Below are 11,230 nucleotides of genomic sequence, written 5' to 3'. Positions count from 1 at the left end.
GTACTTGTATCGGCCACTTGATACTGAACTTGGACAAGTTAGCTGTTGCATTATAAAGCATTAACCCCTGAGTACCCTCTAATTAAATTATAGCCAAGTGTAACACATTATAATGCGAACAGCAATTGGACAAACTTCAACTTGGTAGCTCTTAAAGAAATATTTACATGAGCTTAAAAATTACTTAAAAGTGTTTCCGGATACTTTTTTCACAACTTAAAGCCTTATCAACTTAAATTTCCATTTGCTTTTGGTCGAAATAGGCTTTGATCTTCGTTAATCATCCCATTGCAACCCATACTTAAGAGCAAATGTCTAAGAATCAAACAATAGTGCTCAGGGTAAAAAAATTGATTTGGCTCATATTTTGCACAGTGATAGTCTGGGTTCTTGTTTTATTGCCGTATAGTTGTCCCTGAAATTAGGTCATTTTTACACCCGTCCCTTAATTTGGATATTTTGCTGCCTTTGAGCTGATGGAAACACCAAAGTTAACCTTTTTTTTTCTGACTCAACTTTTTATCTGTGTAGGCCGTAGTATTGTCTATTGAATGAATCTTGTTTTAAAGTCTGGGTTCTTGTTTTATTGCCGTGCAGCTGTCCCCGAAAGTAGGTCAATTTTACACCTGTTCCTAAATGTGAAGTTTGGGCTGTCATTGAGATGATGAAAACACCAAAGTGATCTTTTTTCTGACTCAACCTTTTAGCTCAAGGTGAATCGGTCAAAACGGACGTCCAAATCTTAGACGTCTGTTCAGTACAATCTTGTTCACAGAGCACCAGACTAGGACCGAGACTTGCTTTGATCTCGCCCCTGCCACCTCCTTGCTGAGCGGGGGGTAATTAAAGTTAGTTCAGCTATGCACCTTCCTTCTGGATGTGGACTGCATCCTTAATCTTTCTTTGGGCGTAATTCATGCTCGATGATTTAATTACTGTCCCCTATAGTGGATATGAACCACAGAACTATCTTAGTTCATCAGATTAACATAAAAGTTGAGTGCCTGTTCCCCACCCCTGACAGCTAGCTAGTGGGCTGGTCACGCCATATTAACCAAAATGTATTAATGGGTGGAGAGTTTGTGGATGTTTCCCTGGGACTGCATCAGGGGTTGCCTATCAGTGCAAGTCTGCCTGGGATGACCCGGTTACTAAAAGGTCAACCAGTGACACTAGCTGCCTGGCAGAACATGTGGGGAAAAGCAAAAGCCAGTCTCTTTGTGAACAAAATCAAGTCAGACCAAATGAAAGAGTGCTGCGCACTATAATGCACTTACACTCACATCTAAGCTTATCTTTAGACTTATAAAATGTACATCTATTCTAACCACTAATATAAAAAGCACTTGAAAAATACAAGCTACATCATGTTACCTGTAAATAAGTCCGGCAATAAGATTAATTGTAAATAAGATCATCCTATAGCTAAATAAGCATTCTAATTAACTCCAACTTTGCATAATTGACAATTTAAAATGTACATCTCTACCAAAGTAACAATATGCAAAATATCATATAAATCCAACGTTCCTGCAACCTACCGACAAAAAAACCCCATACCATGTCCAAGTAAAAAGATACCACATACCAAATATCATTACAATCCATTCAAAGGTACTAAACTTATGGTGGCCACAAAAATGCAAAAACGCAGACAGACAGACACACACACAGACATACCAAAAGCTATGCCAGCATTTCAAATGCAGGCAAAAATACACAAACAATATAAATTCACTGCATTCCAAAACAATATACATAAACTTCAAAAACTCACATTACAAATTTGAAGCATTTCAATGATTTCATTACATATCTATTTTCCAAAATGAACAACATTTCAAAAACAGCAATCTTGATAAAAAATTGTTTATTTGGCGAAGATATGTGTTCGTGGAACTCTAGTTTTTAATGCAACCACCGAAGATGGTCGTTACATAGTTGGGCGTCTCAACGCCTTTAATGGTGAAGCTCTGTTCCTGCGTTGGGCAGAGACCGTTTCATTTTCACCATGCAGTATTTCTAAGCCTTGAAAGAATCTGTATACGTCTTTTAATGTTACCTTGTAGGGCCTTTACGGTTGTGCCCATCGTACGATTACACTAGTTCGTTCCTTGTATATACTCTATTACGGTTCCGCTTAGCTTCACTAGGCCGCTGACATCTCGTGATGACTGTACCTGATACATCACTTCGGACTTGAGAATTAAAGATGTCACTGCCAAGAATGCCTCCGTCTTATTGCGTAGGGGCAGTAATCGGGTCCTAAACTTGGCCAATTTCTATGTTGTTGACATGCAAAAATCTGTGAAAATGGCCTCAACACTTGCTTGGGCTGTTGCCATGGCAACAATGAGTTTTGATTTATTTGCTCGTCTGTGATTAATTTTTACAGATTTCGTGTCGATGTGGTCTTTCAGAAAATAACACTCTCCTCTGGAGGAAAATTTGGCTTTAGGAGCTGTGCTGAAATGAGTAATCATTATCTTCACCAAGAAGGTTTTATTTCCGGTTATGGTTTGCTGTGTGTGTCTTTATGTAGGTTAATACTATATAACTCGAGAAGCTGAGTATGGATTTTCATGATGTTTGGTATTTGAATAGCGGTTGCGAAAAGGAACGTCGAGTTCAAAAACGATTGGCGTAGTATTTTTCGTCATGACGGTAGCGGGCCGGGGGGTGTGTGTCCGTTTGTTTGCGGACAGAATAACTCGAGACGTTGCCGATGGTTTTGCATGATATTTGGTGGATAAGTAGGGGTCGGATGAACAACGGTCAAGTTCCATAATGGGCGTTCTAGCGGCGAGTTACGGTACTGCAGCGGAGGGGCAAAGTTTGAAGTCAAGGTTTCTGCAAGTGCCAGGTACAGTCGTAGATGAGTGTTGGGGCAGGGAGTAAGTGCTGAATAAACCTAGCGGCTCGTTTTGAACTGCAAAGGGTGTCTTATTATTATCTGTGGAAGGGAATAACTCAAGCACGATTTAATTCATTTGCATTGTGTTTAGCTGAAAGGTACTTTAAATAATCTACATGGAGAGATGCATTAAATTGTAGTAGTGGCCAATTAACAGAAATGAACAGAGTTTTTTTATATTTCTGTTAAACCATCTTATTTTGACCTATGTCTAAGAACACATCTGTTTCTCACATGTTTAGCCCAGCCCTGTGAGTCTTGATCACATCATTCAGCGGCCATTACATTTTCATCAGCGGGTGGGGAAATGTATATATACAGAAACATTATTTGAACTGCGCAAGAATGACGTTTTATCCTCAAGATGGCCATCCAGTGTGTTTTGTATAGGAGTTCTGTGAGTAGTTTTGTAGGTGTTTACTCAATTCAGGCTAATGAATGAACACTTGAGCCAAAAACGTACTCTTTGGATTTAATTCATGAATAAGCTCTAATCACGTAGACACTGGAAGTCAGTTGGGATGGATGAAAGGGAATTTTCAACCGCTATATACACACTTTCATGCAGCCGTTTACTTCTGGTAGGTACTCTGGTAATACATGAATGAGACCTTAAAGTCTTTGATAAAGGCACTCTTACTTGGGGAAGGTATTTGTTTCGTGGAACTCTAGTTTCACAATACAGTACGCTGACGAGTATCGCGTTTGATGGGCGTTGGAGTTTCCAGTGTTCTGCGATAGGCAGTTACACAACTTAACTGTAGCAGGGATAAAGGTTCTTTTGTGACATTAGGAGGATGAAATGACCGGTTCTAGGGCCACACTGTGTTAGGATGTTGAAAGACGAGTTTCTCGATGTAGGCCTCAGGTAGCAAGTTGTTCAGTAGTGTTGGTGCGTCTTGGTGGCGCATTCAGTGTAGAATTGTAAGAGCCCAACATTTCCCATTCATATCAACCATACATGTTCATGGTTTCCTACATATATCCATAACAATCTATTACATCATCACAGATTGTTTTCGAGACCGTTCGTGGCAGCGGCGCTTACGGCGACATTGCCATCGATGATGTCGGAATAATAACGGATGCCTGCGGTAAGTACCATTCTTTCTATATCAACAGGGGATTTTGTAAAACATCGATTGATTGTTTTTTATAGGATGATGGTTGGACTACACATGTGCAGTCCACCAGATATTTAGCCTTAACTAAACAAATTCCAATGCGGTTATAGGTAAGTACCGACAGTTTCGGTAAAACATCTCTGACAGAGGTCTGTTGTTTTCTTTAGTTGAATTTATCACAGAGTGAAGGGGGGGGGGGATAGGTGCGAACACACCTTTACAGGTTGCCTTTCCGCACATGAAACAACATCAACTGTACAATAACATTATTAACAGCATACATTTGCATATCACGAAACATACAGGTCATATAAGATAGAAGCATAACCGTCCTATAATCGTCGCTCAAGACGAGAGACGCGCGTGTCTGCGGCGAACGTTACAGAAAAGATTTATTATACGAAAATCGATCGGACGACGATTCTGCGGCAATCGCACGAACCTCGCTTATAATAACTTTATTGCACAACAATTATTCAAGGTAACGTGAGGTTACCAGTTTACGTGCAGGACCAGTTTACGGTCACTTATTGGTGGATGCAGACTTCGAGGTCAATTGTAAAAAAGAAAATTCTCTTGAGTAGGAAAGAAGTACGTTTATATCATCTATGTGTCTTGCCTTATTTATCCTATAACTTTGCATCCAGCAAATCACGTCTGAAAAGTCCGACAACAATTTACATTTACGCTTGAGTGCGCACAACACTATTACAGATGACCCGGTTCTGATCGTAATTCTAGACGGCTATTTTCGTCCCCTCTTTAAAATCCAACAAACTCTTTATGAATTGAAACATCACCTCAAACCAAACCTGGAGTTCTTATCTCAAGAATGCATGGTGATTTTATGTATGTTGTCCAAGGAAACTCCTATAAACTGCATAAAAACAAGTTACTGTCCTCGCCGGGCGGGTCTATCTATACAGGTGATAACAACATCAAAATGCGTTGTCATTATTATGAGTAGCATTGTGCAAGTTGTCGAACAGCATATCATGGCGCTCTGAGTGGCGTTCTGTTGGGGCAAAGATGACTTACCGATAACGTTTAGCGGCGATGCAAAGTGGCGGCATGGCCATATGTAAACAATTTATCCATTGTGTTATGTCCACTACGTGGGGGACTTTTAAGGGAAATGATCAGATATATGTCCTTTAGAAAAGTAACCTCATGGAGAAACACCCAACTGACCGTAAATTGGTCACCCTGGAAGAATTCTTGGCTGCAGACTTGTTTATTAAAGACGCTCGTACGGCGAGAAATCCTCAGAAGAAATATGATGCCACATAGAGCTTGACGCAGATCGACTTTGGTGTCTTCCAATTAAGGACAGCTTTTCACTTCCCGACCTGCGCGCTTTCCATAAAACGGCAGTATTAACAAATCGACCGTAAACTGGTAACCTTACGTTACAAAGTATTGCTTATATGTGATAGGGACGGTTTTCAGGTGAAAAATACGCGCAACCCTCTGTCGATCTTAAATATGGCCGATCGTCCATCGATACGCCCGAAGATCGTGGATAATGTGACAGCGATATAATGACGAATCGTGCTGAGCATAGCAATAATGCTAGTGGGCAAACGTATACATACGTCAAACATTATGGAACGAACATTTAGCTCCTGTACTCGCACAACAGATATTGGCTCATTAGCTGTAATATTGTATTGACGTTTTATTTCCAATTGGGATGTAAACAATTTGGTTCCACTTCATTTAAATATCAGTTCATAATTTGTGTTAAAAATCTAATGAATTTACTTTTGTCACTGACAAAAGATTTTGGATGCTACCTTAAACGTCTTAACGTTTTCAAAATCCATGCAGATTCTTGAGTGTCTGAAATTTTGCGTTAAAAGAGAATAAAACAACATCAGGGAGAATACATTTCCCCCGCTTATTTCAGTTTCACTGTATTATTTATGATAGTTTTGGATAGCAAATTTAATAACGGTCTATAGCAACTATTGAATCAGATTTGGCCAGCGTCTCTATTCCGCCTATCACTCTAGACCGCATACTGTACTCCGTGGTCACTTAACTTCTCTGGCGTGTTCTCTGTCTATCCATCCTGGTATAGGCTAGCGTATACGTACGTAACACTCCAGCTGCAGATTCGCAGGCACGGCTTTATCACGCCGATTTCGTTGAATCATTTTCTGTTCACCTTTTATCTCAACAGTACGCCTTGTCGGAGGGAAAACCGCTGCTGAAGGACGAGTGGAAGTGCTTCACTACGGGGAGTGGGGAACGATCTGTAACGACCGGTGGGGAGACGAGGACGCGAAGGTGGTGTGCCGTCAGCTGGGCTACCGTTACGCGTGGCCTGTCTCCTCCCAGCACTCCTTCGGGCGGGGTGGAGGAGACATCTGGATGGACCAGGTGGCCTGTACCGGGAACGAGTCCAGACTGGCCGACTGTCCGCACAACGGCTGGGAGTATCACGACTGCGCGATCGGCGAGGACGCTGGCGTTTCTTCTTATGGTAAGATTGCTTTTATATTTTTATTGCAAGTTTTGAAGATTCGTTCAAAAACGCATAGAGACAACATAACTAGGGATCAGTTCTGTGGAAACAAATACTGAATGATGGTTAGGCCTGCTCTAACTTTTATGTCGCATAACCCCTGAACGGCTTAGCTAGAGCCGCCAAATTTAGCGACTTGTCCTAAAATGTAGTTGGCAACAATTTCACAAAATTTGAGAAGTTTTCCAGTTTTACGTATTGCCATGGCAACCGGTTGTTTAAATGCATTTTTTACGAAAATCGCTAATTTTGGTTCTAACAATGAATTTTCCAGGTCTTCTTGCTACATTACCCCTCTAACACCCGACCTTTTTTTTCCGACTGAAATGACCTAGTAGTGGGGTCCGTTCAATAAAGTCTTCTTTTTAACTTTTATCGGTGATCGTTGTACATACATTGCTTCCTCAATGAAAGAGGAATATTTGGACATGTTAAGGTGTTATTTATTCCATGTATCTATAATTATTGATGCAAAAGATCAGAAAGGCCACGTTTAGCACTAACCCTATTATGAGAGTCTAGAGGAGTTTTGGGGGCCTCTGCTAATTTGAAGGCGCATAACTCCTGAACGGCTAACGCTAAAGCTACCAAACTCAGTAATCTGAGCTAAAGGGTATCGCAATAAACCTAATAAACTCAGTTAATCGCTAAATGTCACAGTATATAGACAGCATGCGTGACCCGGTGAGCAGTGGAACATATGTCTCAGACAGTCTACGGAAAAGACTGGCGTTGATCATTCGTAAAGTTGGGTAAGTCCAATTTCTTGAAAAATTGCAGTTTAACTTTATTCAGAATGACTTTTGCCACAACAGATGAACTTCCAGGTAAGATCTCAGAATGTAGCTGCCGCACTTCGTCCATTTCAACACAGTATGGCTCCGCAAGGGAAGAGTTATTTTCAAGGCCATGCATCATGCCCTCCCTTGTCGACATACTTTAGTATTTTAGTGGTTACTATAATGCCTAATCTTCATTGAATTACATCTTTCCCTTAAAATGTCATCTAGACAAATAACCAATTTGATTTATGTCTACTGTATCATGGCATATGTATTGACTATTGAGCATAACGACTTCGTCAACGATACAACGGTATAGTACATCATCATAACGTTTTTTTAAATAAATTTTTCTAATTCCATGTAACCTTTTGATTCTTTACATAGGTGATCTTCCGTACCCCCTATGAGATATTCCATACATACATACATACATACATAGAAATATTCAAAATGGCAAAACAAGTATATATTTTTTGTATTTCCCTTTTTTTAGACCTGTGGCCACGCTGTGATTTCCAGCATGGAGCTGCTAGATGTGGCTTCACACAAGACACAACAGACGACACCAACTGGGTCTGGGGGAGTCAGCACACCCCCACCAGTAACACTGGGCCGCCCCATGACAACACGTTTCGCAACAGCACAGGTACAGTATAATTGATGATTGATGGTCTGTTACAAGGTGTATGACCACCGTATACATTCACCTAGCTAGTGATTGAAGAGAATGAGCTTGATTTGTAATTCATACACTGAGGAATAGGCGGGTCATCAACGGCAGTATCATATCTTATCCAAACTACCCGCGCCTTTGCTCGTGCCGTTTTGCCCAATTTGTTGAGCTTCCTGCCCGTCAGCTGTTGGCTGTTGCTCCATGGCGTCTTCCCCAGCCACCCGTGACTCGAAAAATGAGCGTAAATCTGTCTCTGAGATTTCTTGACAGAAAAAAGGCACCTTGCGGTCCTCTCGTTCCATGATTCTGGTTCGAAAATGGCGGACGAAACAATTAGTTTCATTGGTGAGTGCACTGTGAATTGCTCCTTCTGATTGGATTCGATGTCTGATCATTTAACATTTCTTTTTAACACTTTTATCTATTACCCGGCTCGCCGCAATTCTGTGTTATAGCGTCATAACCAACAGGAAATGGGGACTTCCGATTGGTCGACGTCGTCTTACTATATGATAATGGTTGTTGAAACTATTCCAATGTACTGCTGAGTCTTCCCTTGTTATATCGTACAACTGTACAACGGTAACCGATGTGAATATAGCCCACCAGCTCATAACATGTTTAGTCTTGCAGAGGATTGACTTTGATACTGATTAAATTAAGGAGCAAAAGAAGATAGAATGTCGGCAACCGAATAGCCAGCAGAATAAATAGCTTGATTTTCAAGGACTAAAACCCAGCTGTGCTATCAAATCGTAGTGGAATCCTACGAGTAGAAGTTGATACGAGGATTTCGTAGCCGACATGCATGTCCAGAAAATGGTAAACCTGTAGTGACGAAATACAACAGTGGTGGATTCCTGAAATTTTAGGTTTACAATTAAATGACAGGGCGAATAATATCAGTACAGTCGAACCTGTATTAGCGGCCACCTTTGCATACTGGTCACCTGGCCACTGCGGTCACTTTTCGACGGTCCCTTGGATTTTCCCATTAACTAGATCTTCTGTATCTTTACATTGCAAACTGTTCGACACATGTATCCTACCGATTTTATTGTATGGATCTGAAGTCTGGTGCAATAGCAAATTGAACGACAAATCCCCGATAGAGTCCGTTCATCTGAAATTCTGTAAATACATCCTAGGTGTTCGAAGGAACGCTAGTAATTTTGCAAGTAGAGCGAAGCTGGGGCGTTTCCCCTTGTGGATTGAAGCTCAATGCAGAATGTATAGTTATTATTTTAGATTAGCAAACGAAGTGCACACAGATAGTCTTCAATATGAAGCTTATATGACACAGCAGGAACTAGATCGCCGTAAAACACCCTGCTGGCTATCTGATGTAAGGAAACTCTTAGAGGAGTCCGGCTTTGCCTACCTGTATGTAAACGGTCACTCTAACGTACCCACTCATCTAAATCAACTAAAGCAAAGGTTGAAAGATATCTTCACCCAAAAATTTCATTCAGAACTGCAAGCAATTCGACGAAAAGGAAACCAAGGAAACAAATTGAGAACGTACAAAACATTCAAAGAGACATATGAAAGAGAAACGTATCTTAGCATCTCAAGCTTTGAACATCGCAAAGCTATGAGTAAATTTCGCATAAGTGACCATCCATTACATATAGAATCCGGCAGGCATAACCGTACTCCTTTAAATGATAGAACATGTATATTCTGTGACCACTTGTATCTTGAAGACGAGACACATTTTTACTAGAGTGTACATTATATGAATACGAACGCCAATCCCTATTTAATACTTTGCAAATAGACAATATCTGTAAGAAAATGTCAAAACAAGACTTGTTTAAGTACTTGATGTTATGCAAGGACGATCATGCTATCAACACAATATGTAAATATGTCTCCATGTGTTTCAAAAAGAGAGAAGAACATGTTAGAAGCAGCCATTAGAGATTGTAACACATAGTGTCTTAGTTCCTTTTCCATTTAGACTAGTTTAAAACCATTGTAGTAGTCTAGTTTCTTTTTTTTCCTCTGCATCCATAAGACCATATGTGGTCCCTTTGTGCATTTAGCCCTCGGGCATGAATATGCAATAAAGATTAAAAGATTAACCTAAGCATTAAGAAATAGTCCATAGCGGCCACCTGTCAAACGCGGCCACGGCCACATGATTTACGGTCCCGTATGTTACAGAAACACTGCATATTGCGACCATACAGCGGCCGTATGTCACCCTGCGCTGGGTTTAAAATCGTAGATTGCGAGGATTTGGAGTTCCAGACAGGGTCACTTTGGAGGCAGCGGAAGGAACGCGTGCCTTGAACATTAGATCTTAGTCTTTGTCAGCGAATTTACCAAAAAAATGCGCATGGCAATTTTCAGTATATTTGACTTTGGCATATGCAGGGACAGTTGAATTTTGAGACGGTCGAGACAATCTTACTTGGTGAGATAGATCAGTGGGTACTTAAATCATATGTAACTTATTGCTCGATCAAATGATCAGCATTTTCTCTATAGTGGCCACCTGTCTATAGTCGCCACATTTCTCCAGCCCTTGCGCGGCCGTTGTAGACAGGTTTGACTGTATTCCATTCCAAGTACATCAGAAGGCCATGCTGAATCAACCTTTATGAATATAATAATACGTACGTCATTTCTTCGTGTATTTATCAGCTATATTTCTGCCTTGCTACCAATGCACTTTCTTTCGAAGGTGAGTAGCAAATAAATTGCAATACATTTTGCAATATGGTCCTTCATCCTAACGTAATCCCTGTCACCCCCACAGGGAATTACATGTACGTTGAGGCCAGTGGCGGTACCGCAGGTGACACGGCTCGGCTCATCAGCGCACCGCTAAACATGGAGAACAACCTCTGTCTGAACTTTAACTACAACATGTACGGCACGCAAGTCGGCACCCTCAACGTCTACGTGAAACAGCGCGGGAGCAGCAGCCTTGGAGAGGCTATTTTCAGCAGGTCAGACTTCCAGGGGGACCAATGGAAGTTCAGCGAGTTGGCACTGCCGAAACGGGAAGGATTCGCGCAGGTTAGAAATTCAATTTCATAGCTAGTTTTGCTTCATAGCTGACTTCTAAAAAATAGCATCAAAATGTTTGTCTTTTTGACACCCATTTTAAATCATTCATATCAACTATCCATGTTCATGGACATGGTTTCCCACATCTCATTACCATGGCGATTTATTACGTCATCACAGATG

The 11,230-nt window shown here is 40.9% G+C and overlaps 1 protein-coding gene across 1 annotated transcript in view; it reads left to right on the top strand.

Moving 5' to 3' along the window:
* The first annotated feature begins 3,278 nt into the window (after positions 1 to 3,278).
* Positions 3,279 to 11,230, top strand: part of LOC118411856 (microfibril-associated glycoprotein 4-like) — a 33,241-nt gene continuing 25,289 nt past the window's right edge. The window contains exons 1-2 of the mRNA XM_035814343.1: positions 3,279 to 3,311; positions 3,927 to 4,008. Of these exons, the coding sequence (XP_035670236.1) occupies positions 3,279 to 3,311; positions 3,927 to 4,008 (115 nt within the window). The remainder of the gene's footprint in view (positions 3,312 to 3,926; positions 4,009 to 11,230) is intronic.

The sequence above is a fragment of the Branchiostoma floridae genome, chromosome 3, assembly GCF_000003815.2.
Source record: "Branchiostoma floridae strain S238N-H82 chromosome 3, Bfl_VNyyK, whole genome shotgun sequence".
In the NCBI taxonomy this organism is placed as follows: Eukaryota; Metazoa; Chordata; class Leptocardii; order Amphioxiformes; family Branchiostomatidae; genus Branchiostoma; species Branchiostoma floridae.
This window is presented reverse-complemented; position numbering and strand designations above follow the sequence as displayed.